The sequence below is a fragment of the Hemibagrus wyckioides genome, linkage group LG29, assembly GCF_019097595.1.
Source record: "Hemibagrus wyckioides isolate EC202008001 linkage group LG29, SWU_Hwy_1.0, whole genome shotgun sequence".
NCBI classification, from domain to species: Eukaryota; Metazoa; Chordata; class Actinopteri; order Siluriformes; family Bagridae; genus Hemibagrus; species Hemibagrus wyckioides.
This window is the reverse complement of record NC_080738.1, coordinates 4,907,337-4,930,152: the sequence shown is the minus strand read 5'-3', so window position 1 is coordinate 4,930,152 and position 22,816 is coordinate 4,907,337. Positions and strand designations below refer to the sequence as shown.

The 22,816-nt window shown below is 41.4% G+C and overlaps 1 protein-coding gene across 1 annotated transcript in view; it reads left to right on the top strand.

Moving 5' to 3' along the window:
* Nucleotides 1–430: 430 nt before the first annotated feature.
* The window catches only part of zcchc7 (zinc finger, CCHC domain containing 7), a 69,116-nt gene continuing 46,730 nt past the window's right edge, over nucleotides 431–22,816 (top strand). Inside the window, exons 1-2 of the mRNA XM_058384534.1 lie at nucleotides 431–551; nucleotides 2,286–2,865. Coding sequence (XP_058240517.1) covers nucleotides 2,292–2,865 — 574 coding nt within the window. The 5' untranslated portion in view covers nucleotides 431–551; nucleotides 2,286–2,291. The remainder of the gene's footprint in view (nucleotides 552–2,285; nucleotides 2,866–22,816) is intronic.

Genomic DNA, 22,816 nt, shown 5'->3' with positions numbered 1-22,816 from the left:
CAGTCCCTGGAGCGTATTTGTCCTCCATGATAAACTCTCTCCTTGACTTTATTTACTGAATAATAAAAGTTAGTCTGCAGTGCTGTGACCAGAGATGACCAAAGTCTTTCTATAGACCTCCTCAGTCTCGAGGTGGACGTCTCAGATTAAACCCTCATGTCATTAAGCAGCAGACACATGAGCTGGTGTTTCCTTCATTGACTAATTGCTAATTTTACAACATATTTGATCCCAAGTCTCTTCAGCAGCTTTGTAGCAGATTAAAGTGTTAAATGCTTGGATCTCAGTCATGTGGTCGTGTTGGAGGAAACTGCAGCCAGAAAATAAATGGTTTTAATCTGCTCCCTGCTACAGAAAAGCTAAATATCTAAAGTTACGTTGAAATGAACGTGTATCCTTAGTCAAACTCCGGTATAGTCCTGCTAGTAGAGCTGAAACTCCGCGATGGTGAACGGTTGGCCAGCCATTTTCTTCCCTGTTTCTCGCAGACCGGAAGTTCGCCTGTCTCTCCTGTGTTGTCTCGCTTCAAAGCTGGAAAACTAAGCAAGCAGGTCAGACAATAGTTTCCCAAATAAAGCCGGTGTGTTGTGTGTTTTTGTGTTCGCTTCTGTGTGCGCTCGGACAGCTTAAACGAGCCTGTATTTAAAGTGTTAGCCCGTTTCCGAACTCATCCGGCTCCTCGCGCACTGCACACACACACACGCACGTGGAAATCAGAGTTCAGCGCGTGCCGGGATAAAGTTGTTAGCTGTGTGTTCACGTGAACTAGCTTCTTAATCGCGTTTTTATTAAACCACCGAAACGGACCGAGAACTCTGTTTAGAAAATAATCGACGATATAACGGTTTGTTTGTAACCAAAACAACCTCGAGCTGTTCCAGGAGGCGGGGTCCCAAATTGCGTCCTACGCCCTGGACGTGTGCACTACATAGGGTGTGACGTCATGGATTCCATGCTGAACGCAGCGCCCTACGTAGGCACTAATGAGCGATTTAGGACACGGCCTCGCTACAGCTCGAACTACAGCTTCTAGTCGAATTTTTCGGAAAGAGGTCGTGTTTTTTTTACTCGACACTCCATCACAGTTTATATCTATATGGCTAGTTAGAGGTCAGAACTCGAGCAAAACAAAATATTAGCTCGTGTGTCATGTTTAAGTCTGATGTATTCGTGATATTCAGGTACCAGTTTATATGCAGTTCAGCTCTATGTGTTTTTAACATGGAGGTGAAACTGAACGTTCTCAGCATCTGAATTTTGAAGATGCTTTATAGTCAGAGGATGTTCCTATCTCTACCCCTGGAGAACCCCATGTTCTCCCAGCACACCTGGGCAGTGGTAGCTCAAGTGGTTAAGGCTGTGGGTCGTTGACCGGAAGCTCAGGGTACTTGAGCAAGGCCCCCACCCTGCTCCAGGAGCGCTGCATCATGGCACTCTGCTCTGACCCAAACCCCAACGTACAACACCTTTGGGATGAATTAGAGCCGAGACTGCGAGCCAGGCCTTCTCGTCCAATATCAGTGCCTGACCTCACAAGAGGAATGGTCAAAAATTCCTATAAACACACTCCTGAACTTTGTGGAAAGCCTTCCCCGAAGAGTTGAAGCTGTTATAGCTGTAAAGGGCAGGACAACTCCATATTACATTCATGTTCATGTAAAGGCAGACGTCCCAGTTTTGACCTGGTTCACAGTCTCCACTCTAATTCATCCCAAAGGTGTTCTGTGGGGTTGAGGTCAGGACTCTGTGAAGTTCCTCCACACCAGACTCACTCAACCATGTCTTTGTGGACCTTGCTTTGGTCACTGGTGTACGGTCATGTTGGAACAGGAAGGGGTCATCCCCAAACTGTTCCCACAAAGAGCATGAAATTGTCCAAAATGTCTTGGTATGAAGCTGAAGCATTAAGAGTTCCTTTCACTGGAACTAAAGGGTTGAGCCCAACCCCTGAAACACAACACCTGAACTCAATGATTTGGAGGGGTGTCCCAATACTTTTGGCAATATAGTGTCGATTGAAGGTCATGTGACCTATCTATGACGAGAATGATGTAACAGATGAGATAAGGGAGGAAGGTAAAGTCAAAACTCCCATAAAAACTGTGTCAAGAATCAGACTGAAGTTTCCACCCTCACACAAGTGATTTAATAACTATACAGACGTCCACCATTTTGGAAAGATTTCTGTTTTGTAGATTGGTGCTAGACTTTAAAGTTTGTGTCATATGATTTATGTGAAGACTCTGGTGTTGGGTGTTAACTGTGACTTTTTCTTCATCATTAAGGTCAAGATGTTCTCAGGCTACCAGGAGCGGGAAGAGTACGAAGACGAGCTGTATGCCGAGGAAGAACACGCGGACGTCTCCGAGCCTGACAGCGACCTCGAGTTCCAGCTCTATTCCCAGCTCCACTATTGCACCGAGAACCCTGAGGAGAACCAGACGAGCTCCGGTCACGAGACCCCTCAGGAACCTCAACCTGGCCGGAGAGTCCAACCTCCCGCCGCTCCTCCGGATGAAGTCATCCTGATCGACTCGGGGCCGGACGTCATCACGCTTTCGGATAACACAGAGGAGGAGGACAGCGTGTGTGCCAGGAAAGGTCAAAGGTCAAAAGGGAAAGGAGTGGCTCTCGTTTCACAGCCTCAGCATCTTCGTGAAAGTGAAGCCGTTCGTGATGAAGTGGTGGTCCTGGATTCGGAGTCGGATTCGGAATCGATTCCGCCGTACGTGGTGGATCCGGATTTGGACTCGGACTCGGACTCAGACGGACTGGAGAGCTGGATGATTCTGGGTCGGGAAAAGGAGGAAGGAGATCAGGACATACAGCTGAACGTCTTGGCGGTCCGTAACAGGGAGCACTCAGGTGAGTGTGTAAGAGTGTGTGTTTATTCACTTTCTCCAGCAGGTGTGTATGTAGAAGCTGGAAGATGTGAGTGTGTGTGTGTTTTTCTGAAAGCGCCCGTCTCTGAAAGCCTGCGCCGGAAGACACGTCCGCATGTAAAACGTCGGCCAATGTTACAGAAGGAAAATGTTTCTGTCTTCGTTTCGTGTCGAGGCAATTTACATACGTGTGTTTACACGTGAAAGAGGCAATGAGGGGAATCTTCCTGTGTGAGCTGGAGGAAACAAAACAACTAACACAACAACTCTTATGTCAGAGAGCTAGACTTTAATCACAGATGAATAAAAACATGGTCGTAAATCTCTCTCGCTCTCACTCTCGCTCTCTTTCTTTCTTTCTGTCTCTCTCTTTCTCTCTCTCGCTCTCTCTGATTTTTTTACTCTCCCTTCTCTCCTTCCATTAATCTGTTTTGTATTTTTTCCCCTCACAGCTTTCCATCTTTTCTCTTCAGGGCTTTTCCTGCTCCTGATTATATTCAGTTGTCCTGGTTAATACCGATTAATAAGTAAACCATAAATTTACAGTTTGACCGCTACACCGATCGCCTGCTGTTGCTAAGCAACTAGTCAGTATGGACTCTAACTAATGACTGAAGATATTGATTTAGCTAGCTAAGCCTTTTATTTTGACAGTATAAAAGCGTATTGACTGTGGAAACATTAAGACTGTTGGGAATATAAACATTGACATGAGGTAACATGATTTATCTTAGATGTGTGGGTAAATAATTAAAAACAGACGCCTCACTGTTATTACAATTGAGGCTAGCTAGCCAGCTTATACATGGTAAATCATTTACCTCAGAAATTTTGATAAATTGCTAAGAAAAGTATCTACGGTTTAGGCTAACAATTTAGCTAGCCAGAAAAGACATGTTTTTCTGTTTTAATGGCTGAATCACTGAAAAACAACAAAAAAAATGATCAAAACTATAAGATTTACCTCAGAAAGTTTAATAAATTGCTAAGAGAAGAATCTACAATCGAGGCTAACAATTTAGCTAGCCAGAAAAGACACGTTTTTTTTTTTTTGTTTTAATGGCTGAATGACTGAAAAAAACGATAAAAATCATCAGGAATAATAAAATTTACCTCGGATCTTTTTCCGTAAATTGCTTAGAAACTCATTACAACTAAAATGATACTATAAATTCATTGTAAAATGTTGACTTATGGACAAACAAACAGACAAAAATATACGCTTGTTACCCAAACTAGCGCTAGCTTTATAACTAACTGTTATAACTATGTTTTCCATACAGCTGGAGCAGTGGCCATCTTCATAGCAATTATACAGCAACATTTAATAAACCAGTGCTGCTCTTTATACAGACAAAACAGCGTATTATCAAGCTGAATAAAATAAATAAAATAATGCCAAGCCTACAGTCTTATTTTATTTATCTATCTATTTATTTATTTATTTATTTATTTATTTATTTATTTATCCATCCATCCATCCATCCATCCATCCATCCGTCCCCACAGATCATTATGTTTGAAGTAGGTGGCACCGTGGTTTACGGGTAGCTTTGTCGATATTTGACAGGAAGTACAAAATAAAACAGGTAAATGTTTTTGTAAAACACAGAAAAATGCTAAATTATGTGCAGTAAAAACAAGCCCTGGGTGAGATCATCTCCCATGTCATCTAAATTCGATCATCTCACGATGGTATCTCTTCACCGTGTCTTCTCCTGACATCCACGGAGGTTCGATGTGGATGTGTAAGGGTTTAGGAATATATAAAATACATGTATATGCATTTGTAGCTGGATATTGATTTTCATTTAATCTGCTCTTATTTTATTGCCACGTTCTCACACTCCTCTCCTCCATCTTCTTTCTTTCTTGCCTCTTTTCACCCTTCTCTTCTATTTTACAATCTGCCTTCTCCGCTCTCTCCCTCCTTTCTTTCCTCCTCGTTTTACTCGACTCCTGTTATTTTTTCTTTATCATCCTTATTCATCTCTCTCTCTCTTTCTCTATCTCTCTGCCTCTCCGTCTCTCTCTTCGTCTGTCTCTCTGCCCCCACCCTCGTACGGCGGGTTCGTGGGCCTGCTGTTTCTGCTCTGCTGCTCAAGCCTCGCGCTCTCATGTGTAGAGAATGGGGCCTCAGTCCAGGCCACCACACACACACACACACACACACACACACACACTCATGCAAGGAGGGATGGAGGACTTGTAAGGGGGGTAAAAGGGGGTCCCTTTTCTGTCTACTTCTTTGCTCGTCGTCTCTTCCCTTTCCTGTTCTTTCATTCTTTATCCCCTCTCGCTCTCTGATCTCTGGAGTTTGACTTTGAGACTCATAGCCAATAGGGGTGTGTGTTTGTGTGTGTGTGTGTGTGTAGTGTGTGTGAGAGATTTCGGGTGTTGACTTGCATGAAGAAACAGACACTCGAGCTGTTTCAAATAAATTCAGTTTTTAATAAACATTAAACCCCTTTAAAACGATTTATCCTTACAAAAACCACTAAATATTACATTTCCAAATATTAAAATTTAACGTCGTCTTTTCAGGCGTTCAGATGAAACTTTCAGGCTCACCGTCGAAGCAGATACACCCGTGAGAACACCGTTGCTAAGCAACTAGGTAATATGGACTCGCTAGCTAACGACCGAAGAAGATAATTTAACTAGTTAACGTCTTTTATAACGACGACGCAAACGCACCCGGGGTTGTCCCAAAGTGTTAAACATCAACATTTACCTCAGACTAAAGTGTAAACTGCGATGGACAGACTCACTGTTAGGATGCATGAGGCTATAATGTTAGCTGACTAGCATATACACAAGATGAGCTGCCCTGGGAAGAAGATATAAATATCAGGGATATGAAAATTTACCTCAGATGTGGGGTTAAACTGCTAAGAAAACAGTCTCTGAGGCAAAAACGAAACCATGAATCCACTTAGCATTAACTGCTGAACGAAAATTCAGGATTATGTCACAACCTGTGAGCTAAACATTTTTGATTTAGCGAGCTACGTATTTTTATACAGAGGATCGAAAGCAGCAGTGATTGTGGAAACCAGACAAAAGTCTTTGGAACATCATTATTTACCTCGGATGTGTTAAGAAAAAATTCTCTGAGGCAAAAACGAAACTGTGAATCCACTTAGCATTAACTGCTAACTAAAATTCACGATTGTCACAACCTGTAAGCTAAACATTTTGATTTAGCGAGCTAAGCATTTTTGTACAGAAGATTGAAAGCAACGGTGACTGGAAATCAGTCAAAAGTGTTTTATTTACCTCAGATGTGTTAAAGAAAAAATTCTCTGAGGCAACAATTAAACCGTGAAACCACTTAGCATTAACTGCTAAATGAAATTCAGGATTATTTCCCAGCCTGTAAGCTAAACATTTTGATTTAGCGAGCTAAAGTATTTTTATACAGACGATCGAAAGCAACAGTGATTGTGGAAACCAGACAAAAGTCTTTGGAACATCAATGTTTACCTCAGATGTGTTGGTAAACTATTAGCATTAACCAGTTAACATTACGCGCCAAATGAACTTCAACATGCGAGCAATCGGGAAAACTGTACTGTTTATAATTAAGCAGTTTGTAAGACTTAACATGTGCTTTAATAATGAATTCCTGTGAGGAAAGATTTTGGGTTCTCGAGTAGCGCGTCTGTAACTGTAACATATGCTAACACAAGAGACGGACAGGAAACGTTTCCGGAAAGATCAGCAGTTGAACTGGACGTAAAACAATGAAGCGTGTATAAAATGGACGACTCTGAGCTTTAATTGAATGTAGCAGACAAGCGACGTTCCTTACCTTTAGCTTAGTGCTAATGCAACAATGTCATCGTGATAGCAGACATTAGCGTTATTAGCACTAACAAAAGTCGACTGACTGACTGGTAACGATAGGATTCAAAGGCAGATTTGAGTCAGGACAGAAATTAGCTTTCATGCTGTTAGCTAAAACGCTAATAGTGGTGTCTGATGTGCAGATATATTATGTAAAATAAAATATCTGACAATTATTTCTGTTAATTATTTAAACAGAAATAAGGTGTGTATGAACCCTGTAATCAGCTCATTGTCATATTTGTATCTAAAATACAGAGCGGAACCAAGGGAACAGAGTGAAAGGGGTGTGTGTGTGTGTGTGTGTGTGTGTGTGTGTGTTGGTGTTCATGGTTATGGTTTTGGTGATGGCATATGAATAATTGAAATGGTTACAGCACCTGAAATCTTTTTATTTTATGTGGTTTTCTTGGCATACGATTTAAATTGGCCATCGTTTGAGCGTGTGTGTGTGTGTGTGTGTGTGTAAGTATGGTGTTAGAATATCTGACAAACAAGCAAAGAGTTCTGGACAGCGGTGACTAATTTCATTTGGCTGCTGAAAGCCGAACACAGATGCTCAGACACACAAATCCAGTTGTCCCGTGGCGGCTGTGTGGCGCGTGTCGACTGCAGCTGCCGCTGATAAAACACAAGACAATGTGATTAGTACACGTTTTCATTTCGGAATCCGCACTCACGCTCCATGGAAACCGGGGTCCGTCTATTGTTATCGTTCAGACGCGCTTTGGTTTGCCGTTGCGATTCCGTTTTAAATATCGGTGTAGGAACATAATCAGGGGTCAGACGTTTCGTCCGTGCTAACGATTTTCCGCAACACAGTTTAAACATGCGATCGAAGTTCTTTCACCTGCGTCAGAAAACGTGCAGCAGGTTAGCGAAGACTGGCACTGGAGACTCCTTCCTTACTTCCACCGGAGTCCGTGTGTTAGCTCTTACTACGTGAAAATGCTACAGGAAAGTAATCGACGCCTTCCGACCAATCGGAATCAAGCATTCGACAGCGGCGATCTTTTTAGCTTTCCGTTTCTTAGTCATCTGAGGTAAATTCCGAAAATCACGTTCTGCATTTCAGTCTAGGTTTTTTTTTTTGCTTAGCCGTCTTGTCCCAAATACCCCAAATTAGGTTGCACTTCATAGTTCAAACTCATTTAGTGGTCAACCTTTTTTTTTTTTCTTTCTCTCTTTCATTCTATCTCCCTCCCCTTTTCTTTTCATCCCCCTTGCCGTCGCCCCTCGATCTCCAAACTTTGTTCCAAGCTTTGGGGCACTCGGGCCTGAGAAGAGCAGCCGAGGCCGGCGGTCTGTTTGTGTGTGTGTGTGTGTGTGTGTGTGTGAGAGGGAAAAAATATGAAACTGTGGTACTGAGATAAAGGTAAGACTTTTTTATTGTTTATTTTTTTCCTCAAATTAACCGTAACACAAGTTGCACACAGACGTTGTTAGCGAAACCTTTCACAGCCGCCACAAAGCTGCTGCTTCTTCTTCTTCTTCTTTTTTTTTTTTGGTTACCATGACAACGAACACTACCTAAAAAATTGTACACTGTAGAGGTTAGTACAGTATCATAGTTTGCATGTTAGTGCATAGTTTGCAGTCAGCGATTGTCTTTTGACTGATCCGAAATATCGTCTTATATGAACAATTTATTAAAAAAAAAAAAAATAATTCAAAGAAAAACTCGTTAATATGTAAATTATACTGGTGCAATACGACTTTCCACCTGCTAGCCTGGCGTAATCCACAAAGTAGCCGCTACGTCTCCATTAACCGAGCCGTAGCACGAATAAACCAGCTAACGCAAATACAAAAAAAAATGTAACAAAACAAACTTTCATTTAGCTAAAAGTAGGTAGCTAAATAAATAAAATATCCTACAGTCTTATACTAGAAAGAAAATGATTTGACGACAAAGTCTAGCAAATTATGAAGCTTAGCCAAATCTTGGAGCTAGCAAAAATCTACATTCAACTGACTCCAGCTAAAAGAAATAACCAGCTACATTTTTTTAAAGGAAGCTGTCTGTCTCCATGTTCCAATAAATATGGAGTGATGGTTTGCTTGCCTCAGGATTCGTCCGCAACGTTACAGAGGTCAGCTCTGTCAGCTTTTTTTCTCCATACCGATTCAGAGCTGTGAATTTTTTTTTTTTTTTGCCATCATGGCTTTAGTGTAGACGATGAATTTGGGAATCAGGAACTCTAGGAATTTTTTATTTTATTTTTTTGGAATACTGCCAACAATTTTGCTCTTTTTTTTTTTTTTTTACACGTTTTTCTGCTTTTATTTAATATTACATGATTGATGGATGTAGGGAGTGTGTGTGTGTGTGTGTGTGTGTGTGTGTGTGTGTGTGTGTGTGTGGGATCCCTCAAGCCGTGTCTCTCGTCTGAACACTGAGTTGTGTGTACATCCGTGCTGCAGTGTGTGTGAGGACGCGCTGGTTATATGAGGTTGAGGAAGGACGTGTCGACACTCCACACACTCCCTGAGATGAGCTTTAGTGTGTGTGTGTATGTAGGAAGAGAGTGTGTGTGTGTGTGTTTATGCTAATCTGAGAAGGTGTGTGTGCATTTCTGTGTGAGTGAGGGAGCACAGGGACTGTGTGCATGTGTGAGTGAGGTGTGTGTGTGTGTGGCAGGGATAGGCATCGGCCCTTATCTGGGCACAGCAGTGCCACTTCAGCTGAAACACCACACCCATTTCTCCACTCTGTGTGTTTGAACAGACCCCCCCCCCCCCATATACACACACACACTCACACACACACACACACACACACACCACAAAATCACTTAAGTGTGAGCTGTTTGTTCAGTTTTCTGATTTTCAACATATTCTTCTTTTACGCTGATAAAAATTGCGTGTTTTTATTTATTTATTTCATTTTTATTTTTTATCACATCAGTTTTTTTCAGAGGAATTTCTCTTTACAATTTTGAGTTTTTGAGTCCTAATACGTTTCGCTACTTTTCCGATCTGCTGCTCCTGTTAAGATGAACCCGGATTAGCGGCTAAAAAGGGAAAAAGGCGTTAGCGTTGAAGCTACACAGTCAAAAAGACCTTTTTTAAATTTTTGTTTAAAAAAAAAAATAAATAAATAAAATTTCCTCAGATCGTGTATCATTTTGATTTGTTTTAGTTTACGCACTCCAACAAAGAACTTTGCTTATTAGAACGCGACCTAAAACGTGTGTCGTCGGATCGTTTTCCTGAAACAAAATGGCTAGCATTGTAATATTTACACAGTATCACTGATATATTACTCATCGTCGGTTAAACACGCGCGCTAAAACTTCACTAACAGTGTCTTGTGAAATTAGTTACGATCCATTTAAAAAAAACAAAAAGTTTGCTAATTGACCTTTAACTGAACGTTTTTAGAACTTAAAAAAAAAAAAGCACCCAATTCCCGGTTTGCCTTTAACTCCCGCTACAACAAGCGCAGACGGACTAATCCCATTTTGAGGCTCGGCTTGCACCCTCGCCTTCAGCGCCTGGCTTTTTGGGTGGGCTTTAGCATGGGACAGCAGGTAGCCTTAATCACGTTACGCACTATTTTGAGGCTTTAGATGACGGGGTGGTGGATATGTGTGGGTGTGTGTGTGTGTGTGGGGGTGTTGATGGCAAGCTTCCATCCCAATTTCATACTAAACGGTCACACGCCAGGTTCGATTAGCCGAGGAAGCCATTCCGGCTCTGTCGCCGCAGTTTCGGCGAGATCTCAGGATTTAACAGGGATTGTTTTTGTCGTAATTGTGTTTCTTTGCAAGTTTGTGTACTTTAAATTTGTCTCAGATAAGTTTGAGCTATATATATATATGTACATATTTAAATATATTTTATTTTATTTATTCTTGAATAACGACAAAGTTTCGTTCAAGTTCCAAGCTGTTCCTAAAAACAACCTATAGGTGCACACCGTAAAGCAGAACGCACAACACTACACTTTATCCACTTCGTCGTAGCATTCATTTATTTTTCTTATTTTTAATATGGAAATGCCCGCAAAAACCTCAAGTGTAAACATCTGGGTTTGTTTTTCGCAGGTGCTCATTTGGTTTTCGGGGTAAACGTTTGTTCAATATAGAATTTTATTTTTCCCCTCTATGTGTGTTTGGGGGGGGGGTCCCTCCCACACGCACCTTGAAATTCGTTTGCGAGAACTCATTATTTAAATGCGATAACGACTCCGTATTCAAATAAAGGAAGGAGAAGAGTTGTGTTTTTTCCTTTCAGGAGGGGGAAATGAGAGTTTCGTCAATCGCCGGGCCGCCTTGTGTATGTGTGTGTGTGTGTGTGTGTGTTTGGCGTGACCCGAGCTTGTTTTTGCCCCGATTGGAACCGTGGCTCCGGGTTTTAATGCACTATATAACAGTATAACGTGGCTCAGTCAATTGCTTACGTTGTTGACATCACAGTTGGACGTATTTTTTTTTTTAGCTAGCTCTATGATTTATTGTAGTTAGGAATGTCCTATGTACAGGTCATGTTTAGGAATTTCTCCCAAGATATCGTTCAACGTTTATATATCCTGCTTCCGGCTTTCCGAACGTCGTAAACAAAGCCGATATAGACGACAAGCGGATCTTTATTATTCCGTTTTCCAAGCAACACGCTTAGTAAATCAGTTCATTAATCCGTTATTAGCCGAGCGCTTCAAGCAGGACCGGATTTCTTTTTCTCCCGTCCCCTTCGCTCTGTCCCTCATCATTTACGCTCGACGAAGGAGGGAAAGAGGAAACCGAAAGGGAGAGAGAGAAAAAAAAAAACAGGACGGGGGCGAAACGTCAATTACAATTACCAATAAAATCCATTATAATCAAGCAGTCATTTAATATCAAATCAAATTATTGTCCCGGCGAAGGAAGAAAGAGGCACCCTCGCGAGACGTGATTAATTTTTTCCCCATCACAGGCAACTTTCTCTAACTGGCTCTCTCTCTCTTTTTCCTTTTTTGCAAGGATGTCTTGGGGTGTGGATTTAGGAAGTAAGGCCTTTATTAACAGTTTGCCCAAGGTGTGTGTGTGTGTGTGTGTGTGTGTTGAGGGGGGTTGGGAATGATAAATATTAATATTATTTCAATAAGATTCGGGGGGATGAAAGGGAGGGTTCGGTGGTAATGCGGTGGCTTTCTGAATGGCAGCCCTGTTCAGTGGTCCGAGGGCAGGAAAGAGGAAAAAGAAAAAAGAAAAAGAGAGAACACACTCCGACCGGTGGTGTTTCACGATTAGAATATGATTACTTATGATTTTTTTTGACTTCTGGTTTAAAAGTCTCTAATCGTATATCTTTTTGCCTGAACTAGCTGCACTTTGTGACCTCGGCAGCACAACTCGGGTCTGTCCCGGTGGTCTTTTTTTTTTCTTTTCTTTTTTTTAAACTCCTCTGTGTGTGTGTGTGTGTGTGTTTCACAGCTAGTAATCTCTCAGGCTTTTTACCTCCCTCTGGGACCTTCCAGAAAACGGCACCTCGCTATTATTAGGGCCTCTTTTTTACATATTCGGGGAACTTCACTTTGTGTGTGTGTGCGTGTGTGTGTGTTGGGGTGGTGGGCGGCTAAGCAACCATGTTTTCATATCTTAGCAGAGACATAATCTCCTCATAAAGTCAAATTTCTCAGATACGCTGATCCTTATGGGAAAACATGAGCGGTCCCCAGAAACCAGCTTTTTATCATATAAACCTGACACTTTTACTTAAAAGCTTTAAATTATTATTATTGTTGTTATTTTTTTGCTCCTGAGATTAATTTAAGGTTTAGCTTTAAGTGAGATTGTCAAAACTAAGGTTCTTATAAACAAGTAAGTTGAAAGTGTGTGTGTCAGTGGAAGGTCCTCATAAGGATAGTAAGACAAACTTGTGTGTGAGGAAAGACCTGGGTTTTTTTGTCCTCCCCCCGCCTCTGTTTCGCACACAGTTAAACTGAACTCAGCGCCTCGCAAAACAACTTTTACTTGTTGTAAGAGGGTAGCGAAGCGTAGAGAGAAGAGGAACAGATACAGGCTACGAAGATGAGAAAACGTAAAACAAACAATTTGTCGTCTGTCAAACTTCCATAAGACGTGCATAAAATGTAAAAACGTATGTACGTTTGGATCCGGCCACTGAATAAAATCTCTCGTTGCTCATCATTGCTTCTTCTGGAACTTTCTTCACCTCAGTGATTTCTGTCCGGAGATTGTTTTTTTTTCTGTCAATATAAATTGCTTGAACCACAATTGAAGCGGTTTAATCCAAACCTCCTAAAAATAACGTTAACTTAGACCTAATGTTTCCTGTGGAAAGTTCCAGAATAAAAAGCTATATGGATCGAATAAATTATAAAGTCTACAAGTTTTTAAAACTGCATATTGTTTGAATTACACAGTTCTAATGTAACTGTCGTATTACAATATAATAAATTGAGATGTTTTTCTCTGAGCTAAATTTTCACCGACAATTCTTTGTTCAACCTTAGAATTGGTGAAAACTTTCACCAGAATTATTATTTTTTTTAAATAATGGTGGAAATTAACTAAAAGTTTAGCCTTGATTTGTTTAATTTAAGTTTATATTATTATCGTATTACAGTATAATAAATTGGGATTTTTTTCATAATTTTATAGTTAAATTTATACCTACAATTCTTTGTTCAACCTTAAAATTAGTAAAAAGTTTCACCAGAATTTTTTTTATTTATTTTTTTTATAATGGTTGAAATTAACTATAAGTTTTGCCTTGATTTCTTTAAGTTTAAATTATTATCATATTAACCCTACTATCATATTAACCATACTAACCCTAACCCTAACCCGAGTATAATAAATTGAGATGTTTTTCATACTTTTATGTAACCTGCTCCACCTTTTTTTAGGAGCATGCCTTCAGATTTACTCAGATAAGTTTTCGCCATCTCTTCTAAATTTAGACGTATCTTTTAGATCTCTTTCCTCTTTGTAAGCTTGTCATCTTCATTTCTAGAAGTCTTTCTTATCGATGGTTTATTTTTTGGTTTAAGTTACACCTTTTGTTTGTGTCTTACACCTAATATTCTTTGTTGATGGTATGGCTAAAAATAAATGTAGCTAATATTCTTTGTTGATTGTTTAACCTAGCTAAAACTTTCACCCAGTGTTTATTGATCGTGGTTTAAATGAGCAAAAAATCATCAGCTAATATTCTTGTTGATTGGCTAAAATTTTTGACTAAAATTTTTGCCAAATTTTCTTTTTCCAATTAAAGCTAAAATATTTATATAATATTCTTTGTTGATGGTTTAAATTAGTTAAAAGTTGCAACATTTTTTTTCTTTCAAATTCTGTAAAAATTGATCAAAATAGTTTAAATGAGCTTAATTTTTCACCTAAAATTTTTCCATATTTTCTAAAAAATATTCTTTACTTAATATTCTTAGTTATGGTTTAAATGAGCTAAATTTACTACACCTAAAATTCTTTGTTGAACCGTTAAATAAGTGAATAGTTTCACCAGAGTATTTATTTATTTTTTAATTAATTAATTAATTTTTAGGAAATGAACTAAAAGTTTTGCCTTGATCGGTTTAAATTAGCTAAAATTAACACCTTACGCCTTGTTTTATTTATTTTTTTCCTTCGTCTCACGATATATAGATACACAGATAACGACCTGCTCTATAGTTAAAGACCGATCCATTCACTGGTACTTCCTGCTTTGTAAGTCATTTCAGCTCATCATTACTTCCTCTGGAACTTTCTTTACCTCACTGATTTTAATGGACAGATTTAAACTTTATTTATTGTTTTTTGTTTTTTTTTATTGAGACACTGGGAAGGTTAATAAGAAGAGCTAGTAGTGGTTTTCTTAACCAAATATTCTCCTAATATGGTTATTAACATAATTAATTGTAATGTTAGCACACATGTTAGTTATTAATATATTTTTTTTTCTAATATATAATACAGTTCTGTCTTGTGTTCAGGTTCATGTAGAGCATTTTTGTTTTCTTTTCTTTTTTCAGTCTCTCTGCCTTTCTCTCATCACATACATAATTGTTCAATTCAGTTTTAACCCACAAGCATTTCCACAATTTGTCTCTAAACAAAAAAGTTTCAGGTTTTAGTATAAATACGAACGCAAGCCGCAATGTGGTTAATGTTAATGGACCGTAAGTAATAGAGATTCATGTCAGAGAGATATTGCCGAAATATCCACGTTGCCTGGCTTTATGTTAGTGCTTTGTTTCATTTGATTTTGTTTGCATTATGGTAACCTGCAGGAAAAAAAATAAATCTAACATCAGCACAATTCATTTTCCTGCTGAAAAATCCATGTGTCACTTATTTTTAATTTTAGTTCAGCTTATTTTTTACAGCTTCAATCTCAATGCACACTTGCTGCAACAAAATTTATTTATTTTTTATTTTTTTTATTTTTTTAATTATATTTTTTTATTATTATAATATTTTGGTCATATAAACAGTTTTAGTATAAATTATTATTAAATTATTTCTTTGTATAAAACACAGATACATTGCGACTGATGGGTCAGGAAGCCAGTTTATTCGTATGTAAACCTCCTGAGCGTGCGATTAGATGAAACTCCGCCCCTTGTCGATCCTTCCAGATGATATTCTAATGCCACTGTATATGTACGTGGATCGTCACTGTTACTAAACGATTCCACTGCACCTCTTTTTATGAGGATAATCCCATCATCCCATACCCCATATAAAAAAAATATATGGAATAGATATGGAAGTGTGTTATTTATGTCTTGCCGGTAGCGGATGCCGGTGAAATGAAGTTTTTTGGGTGCTTTTAAATAGACTTAAATGTAGGACGCTAGCTTCGGAAGCTCACGCCGTTTATTACACCTGCCAAAATAGCGGCGATGTATCTGTCCTGGATTCATTTCTCTCCTATCGCGCTAGCTTTTCCCGTCATTTTCCTCAGTCAGCGCCGGCTCTCCGGCTTATCTTTAAAGTCTGCCACGTTATCGTACGGTGAGCCGGAGTTCACCAGACGATGCTATTATGTGATGTGAACTTGGTTGAATTCGGTTTCTTTTATGAAGGAAAATAACGTTGACGTTTCGAGGATTCGAACGTCTTTTTAATGCCCCCACCCCCACTTAACACGAAAATCTAGCGGCTGATTTAGCCGTAACTGCCGCTTTATGTAGAGCCACGTTCGATTCTATGCCTGACCGTCGTCCTGCCGTACGTTTGTGTCTCTCCTCAGCCGGCGTGATCAATAGTAATTGGGTCTGGAGCAGCTTAGAAGCTCGGCCGACCAGCCGAAGGAGAAAATGGAGGATGTTCACGAGGTGCGGAGCGTGACCGCTTCCCTCGCCTTTCCCTCCGCAAATCTCGCCGTATTTATTCAGCATTACCTTTCACCGAAAATTCTTCCTCCCTCTCTCCCTCCTTTTTTTTTTTTTTATTTATTTCATTTTTTATTTTCCTCCCTCTGTCGCTGTCATGCATCGAGAGCCGGAGTGGGTGGAAAAGGGCAAAAAGAGTAATCCTTCGGGAGCTGAACCGCAGGTATTCTTCGCCATATTTAAACCTTTTTTTTTTATGTCCTAATGAAAGAGCGGGTTAAGGTGCGTTAATGAAATCTGGCTTTTAGAAAGGCGTCTATTCAGTTTGCGGGTAATGGGATTTCATAAAGTGTTAAGAAGAAGAGGCTGAGGCTCGAGGAGCTACGCAATTGCCCCTGATCTCGTCCAAATACTAAAGAAGAAGCCCCAGGAAAGTGTGTTTAGTGACGTGTTTTGAAGAGGAGATGAAGTCGTGAATTGCCACTAGTCTGATTAATGACCACAGCTGACCTGAAGGTTCATGAATGTATGAGATTTTATATTTTTTTTCCTGTTTTATTTGGTCAGGTGTGAACACCGTAGACTGGTTTCGACCCTGAAACGTTCCCAAATGCAGAAAGTGAAGCCACCTTTCCGAGGGTGTGTTTGAGTTCCAGGTTGCTGCAGTAAATCTGATGTATTCCTGATAGCAGGGCCATAAAAATGCCGGATTCAGTTCACAAATTTTTCCAAAGGATTTATTTGTATTAATATTTAATACCGTGTTTATTATTTAGTAGCAGCTCCATGTTCTTTTTGCTCGGTTGATTTTTCGTGAATTCCTCACACACTTGCCAGATGTTTATTTATATTTTCTATCTCTGTATTTCTTGACTGGCAAATGAAAGGCTTTTGTGAGTGCTTTGGGCGTTTCTAGCCCCGCCCCCTTCCTCGCACTAGAAAAAGTATGATTGATATTTAGCAAACAAACTAATAAGTGAGTAAACATCCTTAAACCTGTCATAATCATGCAATAAAGAGAGGTGTGGCCCCAATAAAGGAGGTGTGGTCTCTGTGCTTCACTCCTAGTACAGGAGGTGTAGCCTTGTGCTTCAGTCTCAGTAAAGGAGGTGTGGCCTCTGTGCTTCTGTTCCAGTGAAGGAGGTGTGGTCTCTGTGCTTCAGTCCCAGTAAAGGAGGTATGGCCTCAATGCTTCAGTTCTGTTTAAGGAGGTGTGGCCTCTGTGCTTCTGTCCTCTTGAAGGAGGCGTGGCCTCTGTGCTTCTGTCCCCCTGAAGGAGGTGTGACCTCCTACACTGCATTATTCTGTACTGCATCAAACCCACTCTTTCATATGGAATCATTGTCTCTGTAAATGTATTTTTCATGCTTCCATGATCACGTATCAAGAGGCACCTTGTAAGAACTCGGATTAAGAGTGCATCCGATGTGGAGTCGTATCAAACTGATTAACTCAGGATGTGAAGTTAGTCTGATTTAATCTGATGGATGAACAAGAGGAAAGCATCAAGTAAACACTTCATAAAGCTGAGGACGGGGAGTGAGGAAGAGCCTGCTATACGGTGAAGGACAGGGAGAGAGGAAGAGCCTGCTATACGGTGAAGGACAGGGAGAGAGGAAGAGCCTGGGAAATGCTGAAGGACAGGGAGAGAGGAAGAGCCTGGGAAATGCTGAAGGACAGGGAGAGAGGAAGAGCCTGCTATACGGTGAAGGACAGGGAGAGAGGAAGAGCCTGGGAAATGCTGAAGGACAGGGAGAGAGGAAGAGCCTGCTATACGGTGAAGGACAGGGAGAGAGGAAGAGCCTGGGAAATGCTAAAGGACAGGGAGAGAGGAAGAGCCTGGGAAATGCTGAAGGACAGGGAGTGAGGAAGAGCCTGGGACACAGTGAAGGACAGGGAGAGAGGAAGAGCCTGGGAAATGCTGAAGGACAGGGAGTGAGGAAGAGCCTGGGACACAGTGAAGGACAGGGAGAGAGGAAGAGCCTGGGAAATGCTGAAGGACAGGGAAAGAGGAAGAGCCTGGGATACGCTGAAGGACAGGGAGTGAGGAAGAACCTGGGATACGCTGAAGGACAGGGAGAGAGGAAGAGCCTGGGATACGCTGAAGGACAGGGAGAGAGGAAGAGTCTGGGGTACGCTGAAGGACAGGGAGAGAGGAAGAGTCTGGGATACGCTGAAGGACAGGGAGAGAGGAAGAGTCTGGGATACGCTGAAGGACAGGGAGAGAGGAAGAGTCTGGGAAATGCTGAAGGACAGGGAGAGAGGAAGAGTCTGGGACACGGTGAAGTGACAGGGAGAGAGGAAGAGTCTGGGATACGGTGAAGGACAGGGAGAGAGGAAGAGTCTGGGAAATGCTGAAGGACAGGGAGAGAGGAAGAGTCTGGGATATGCTGAGGAAGAGTGAAAGGCGGAGAAGAAAACTCGTTTCTACCCCAGCCCTCTGTCTCATTCCCATCTACCCCGCATCCTGGCAACCATCCAGTCTTGTATCGCAGTTTATGACATCACAACACACTATCATATCATTTGTGTAAGAAAAATATTGTGTTCCTTCCAAGCAGGACAAAATTATCGGGGAATATTACTGCAAGCAGCGATCACAGGGGTCCAAGCACTTCTTTGCAAGTAGTGTTCAGTTACTTAGAAAAGCGAGAACGTAGCTAGCTAGGTGGACATTCAGTTCGTATACAAGACATACACGTTTTTCTGATTCGTATTTGTCCACGGATGCATTGTACCTTTAAAGGAAGAGTTTGGCAGAAGAATCAGAGGACCCCCCGCCCCAAACAGCCCCTACCCACCCCGCCGGATTTGTCTTTTTAGGTCTCTGGGGGTTAAACCCTTTTGTCTTTGCTTATTAAGAAAGAGAGATACTGTTCCTTAATGATTCAGGCTTCATATTTGCTGATCTAATGTGTGTGAGAGTGTGTGTGCGCATTTTTTTCCCCCTCCCACCTGTTTCATATGCGTCCCATAATAATAGGTTCTGAGAGAGAGCCCTGCCGACGGCGGCGACATTAGCGAGAGGGGAAAAAAGGACAAATTAAAATCTTAAAGCGCTATTATTTAATTACCCCAATGGCTGTGGATTTGGTGTGTGTGTGTGTGTGTGTCGATGAGGGCAATAGAGAGGGCAGGATTATTCTGGTTTTTCAATTTACAGAACCCCCGGCTGCCCCCCTGCCTTAAACACACACACACACACACGCTTGCTTGCTTCACCCCCTCCCTCACCCAACCGCTGGAAGATAAAATGGCATTATGGTAAATTCCACTTAATGACAAATTTTTAATTTGGTGAACACAACCTTCACCACCCCCCGTGTGTGTGTGTGTGTGTGTGTTTGTGAGGGAATATGAATGAAGACTAATTACAGTGCGGATGGGTTCAGGAGAAAGAAAGGCGCTCTTGCTTTTCTCCAGCCGCCGCGATAAGGGAAAAGGAAACGTAGCAGATTAACGCCGCTGTTTATCTGGCGCTGTATAATAACAATAATAACAATCATGAAAATTCGATCTGCCCCTCAGCCCCGATAGGAGGACGCTCCCACTGGAGGATTCTCATCAAAATGAAATTGAAGTCGCAAGCCAGCGGTTTTTATTAAAACAGTTCAGGTTCTGTCTCTGGCTGCGGCTCTGACGGAGCGATACGTGGCCCGGGTCTTCAGCATTAGAGAGGTTTTACTGGGGTTTTTTTTCTTTTTGGGTGTGGGGGGGGGCGGTTTCTGTGATCGATAATTCACCCTGAGATGTCATTCGTGTTGAACTAAACTTTGCCACCAGTTCTGGGACTTCATGACGGCGGCCATCTTGGACAATCACCTTTTCCTGATCGTTATGCAGTCTGGGATCATTTCACTAGGCTCGGGTTGCCAGATTGAGAGTCTTTCCTCCCGTCTTTTGTGCTGACTATCAAACCTGGAAAACTTCTTTGTTCTGGGTTTGTGTATTAATTGTTCATCATTAGCGCAGCATGCACAAAAAGTGTGCGCTGTTCATGTTCATGCCAAATCCCATGCGACACACACACACACACACACACATTCCCTGTCACTCACCCGTCCGCCGCGTGATTGGAGCATACGGTTGCCGTGCGGTTGCCATGCCGCGCCCCCGCTGGGCCGTAATTGGTCCCCCACTGCGCTGTGTGCAGAAACACTGCTTTGATTGACAACCCTGGCCACCTGCCCCACTTCACCCAGCCCCAGGGTCAGGCAGTGCCCGGAGCATGGCGGTACCCACAGCGTGCTGCTCTGCATTATGGGTAGATTTGGCCCTGTGCCCTGATTTTGTAGTAATGAAGGATCGGTGATTGTCAGAGTGGTTAGGGGACAGAGAACAAGCTGCACTGTATGTCTTTATAGATCAGAAAACGCACACACACACACACACACACTCTCACACACACACTCACACTCTCATACTCACACATTCTCACATACACAGTCACTGACACACACACTGTCTCACACACACATTCACACACACTCTCATACACATTCTCATATACACAGTCACTGACACACACACTGTCTCACACACACATTCACACACACTCATATACATACTCTCTCTCACACACACTCATACTCACACACACACACACACACACTCACTAAGATATTAAAAATCTAACGGCAGTGCCAGATTCTATTAGAAAACTCGCAGGAATAATAAAGGAGGCTGGTACGAGTGTGTGTGTGTGTTTACAGTACCATGTGGGTAACATAAGACAGATAGAGATGTCAGAGTAATCCATGTAACTCTGATCCTTAGTGGTGCTTCAAAACATGACGAGATAGAGAGAGAAGGAGAGGGACAGAGAGAGAGAGAGAGAGAGAGAGAGAGACATGCTGTAATCCATAATCAGCTGGATCTATCGATCGGCGGCGAGAGTGAAAGATCTCACAGAGGAGAAAAAACTTGTTAGTCTATCTGTGAAAGTGTGGAGTAAGTGTGTATGTGTGTGTGTATGTGTGTATGTGTGTTTGTTTGTCGCACCACACCGCTCGGTTTTCACGCTCCCACTCTCCACTGCTCACCTAACTCACTGCGGTCTGATCACGGACCATGATGCATTTCACCGCACTGATTTGCATGGCACCTTCCGACCGGCCCGAGGAGACGCTGGAACCTGCCACCTGAAAGTGTGAAGTGTGTGGGTGTGTGTGTGTGTGTTTACACCTTTCAGGTCACATGAGCGTTGTCTTGTTTTGATTTCAGATTTGAGAGAGACAGATTCTGGGGGAAATAATTATAAATAATAAACAGAGATTTCCATTGTTTAAAATATCTGTTTATATTTTATAGAATGTGAGTTCACAAGAGTCTGTTAACAAGAGATATGATGGACAGACAGACAGACAGACAGACAGACAGACAGACAGACAGATAGATAGATAGATAGATAGATAGATAGATAGATAGACATACAGACAGATAGATAGATAGATAGATAGATAGATAGATAGATAGATAGATAGACATAGATAGATAGATAGATAGATAGATAGATAGATAGATAGATAGATACATGGACAGACAGACAGACAGACAGACAGACAGATAGATAGATAGATAGATAGATAGATAGATAGATAGATACAGACAGATAGATAGACAGATAGATATAGAGAGATAGATAGATAGATAGATAGATACATGGACAGACAGACAGACAGACAGATAGACAGACAGATAGACAGATAGATAGATAGATAGATACAGACAGATAGATAGATAGACAGATATAGAGAGATAGATAGATAGACAGACAGATAGATAGACAGAGATACATGGACAGACAGACAGATAGATAGACGGACGGACAGACAGATAGATAGAGAGATAGACACACAAAGACAGCTACATAGATAGACAGACAGACAGACAGACAGACAGACAGACGGATATTTATCAGTGGAAATTTACTTCTTAAAACATTTTATTAATTTTTTTTTAAGATTCTTTTTAATATTTCAGATTCATCTTCAGCTATTTGTTTCTTCTGTTTGTTTGTTTGTTTGTTTGTTTTGCCCGGGTTAAAAATGCACAACATGGCATCCTGTTTATATTTTATGTTAACTACATAGGGTGCATCACATAGTGCACTTAATCCAACATCTGGTTTGAGAGAGACACTTTGTTTTTGTGTAGTCGAGTGAAACAGTGTGGATTTATTCTCAGCTCTCGCTTTGGGACAAAAAAAGAAGAACATTTTAACAGATAAGTAAAGATGGAAGATGGGATCTTATTTATTATGGAAATATCTCACATAAATATTCAGATCAGTCGTGATGTCGGCTGGAAAACTAGAAGCGGACATGTGTAAAGGATCGAACTGGTGTGTGTGTGTGTGTGTGTGTGTGTGTGTGGAAACTCCCCCTTGGTATTCCAGGTAGGGAAAGAGGTGAGAGACTCTATAATGAAGGAGAGAGAGGAGTGAGAAGGTTTAGGCAAAACAGAAAGGAAAAAGCAGATGCCTTTGCTCAAGCAAGCGACCGTGTGTGTGTGTGTGTGTGTGTGTATGTGTGTGTGTGTGTGTCTACCACCCTTTGATTAGATTAAGGTCTGAATGGCAGCGTAATGCGTTTGCTCTGTGGTCCATGGCAGCGCCGCTGACCCCCCGCGTCTGCCTCTCCGGGGGTCTTTCACCTCAACATTTATAACCAGCCGAGTGTGTCTGAAAGTGTGTGTGTGTGTGCGCATATATATCAGGTATACAGAACCTGTTGTTTTAAGAAGCTCTGTTACACAAAAATCATGCGGTTTCTTTTCCCGGGACGTGTTTGTGTGACGC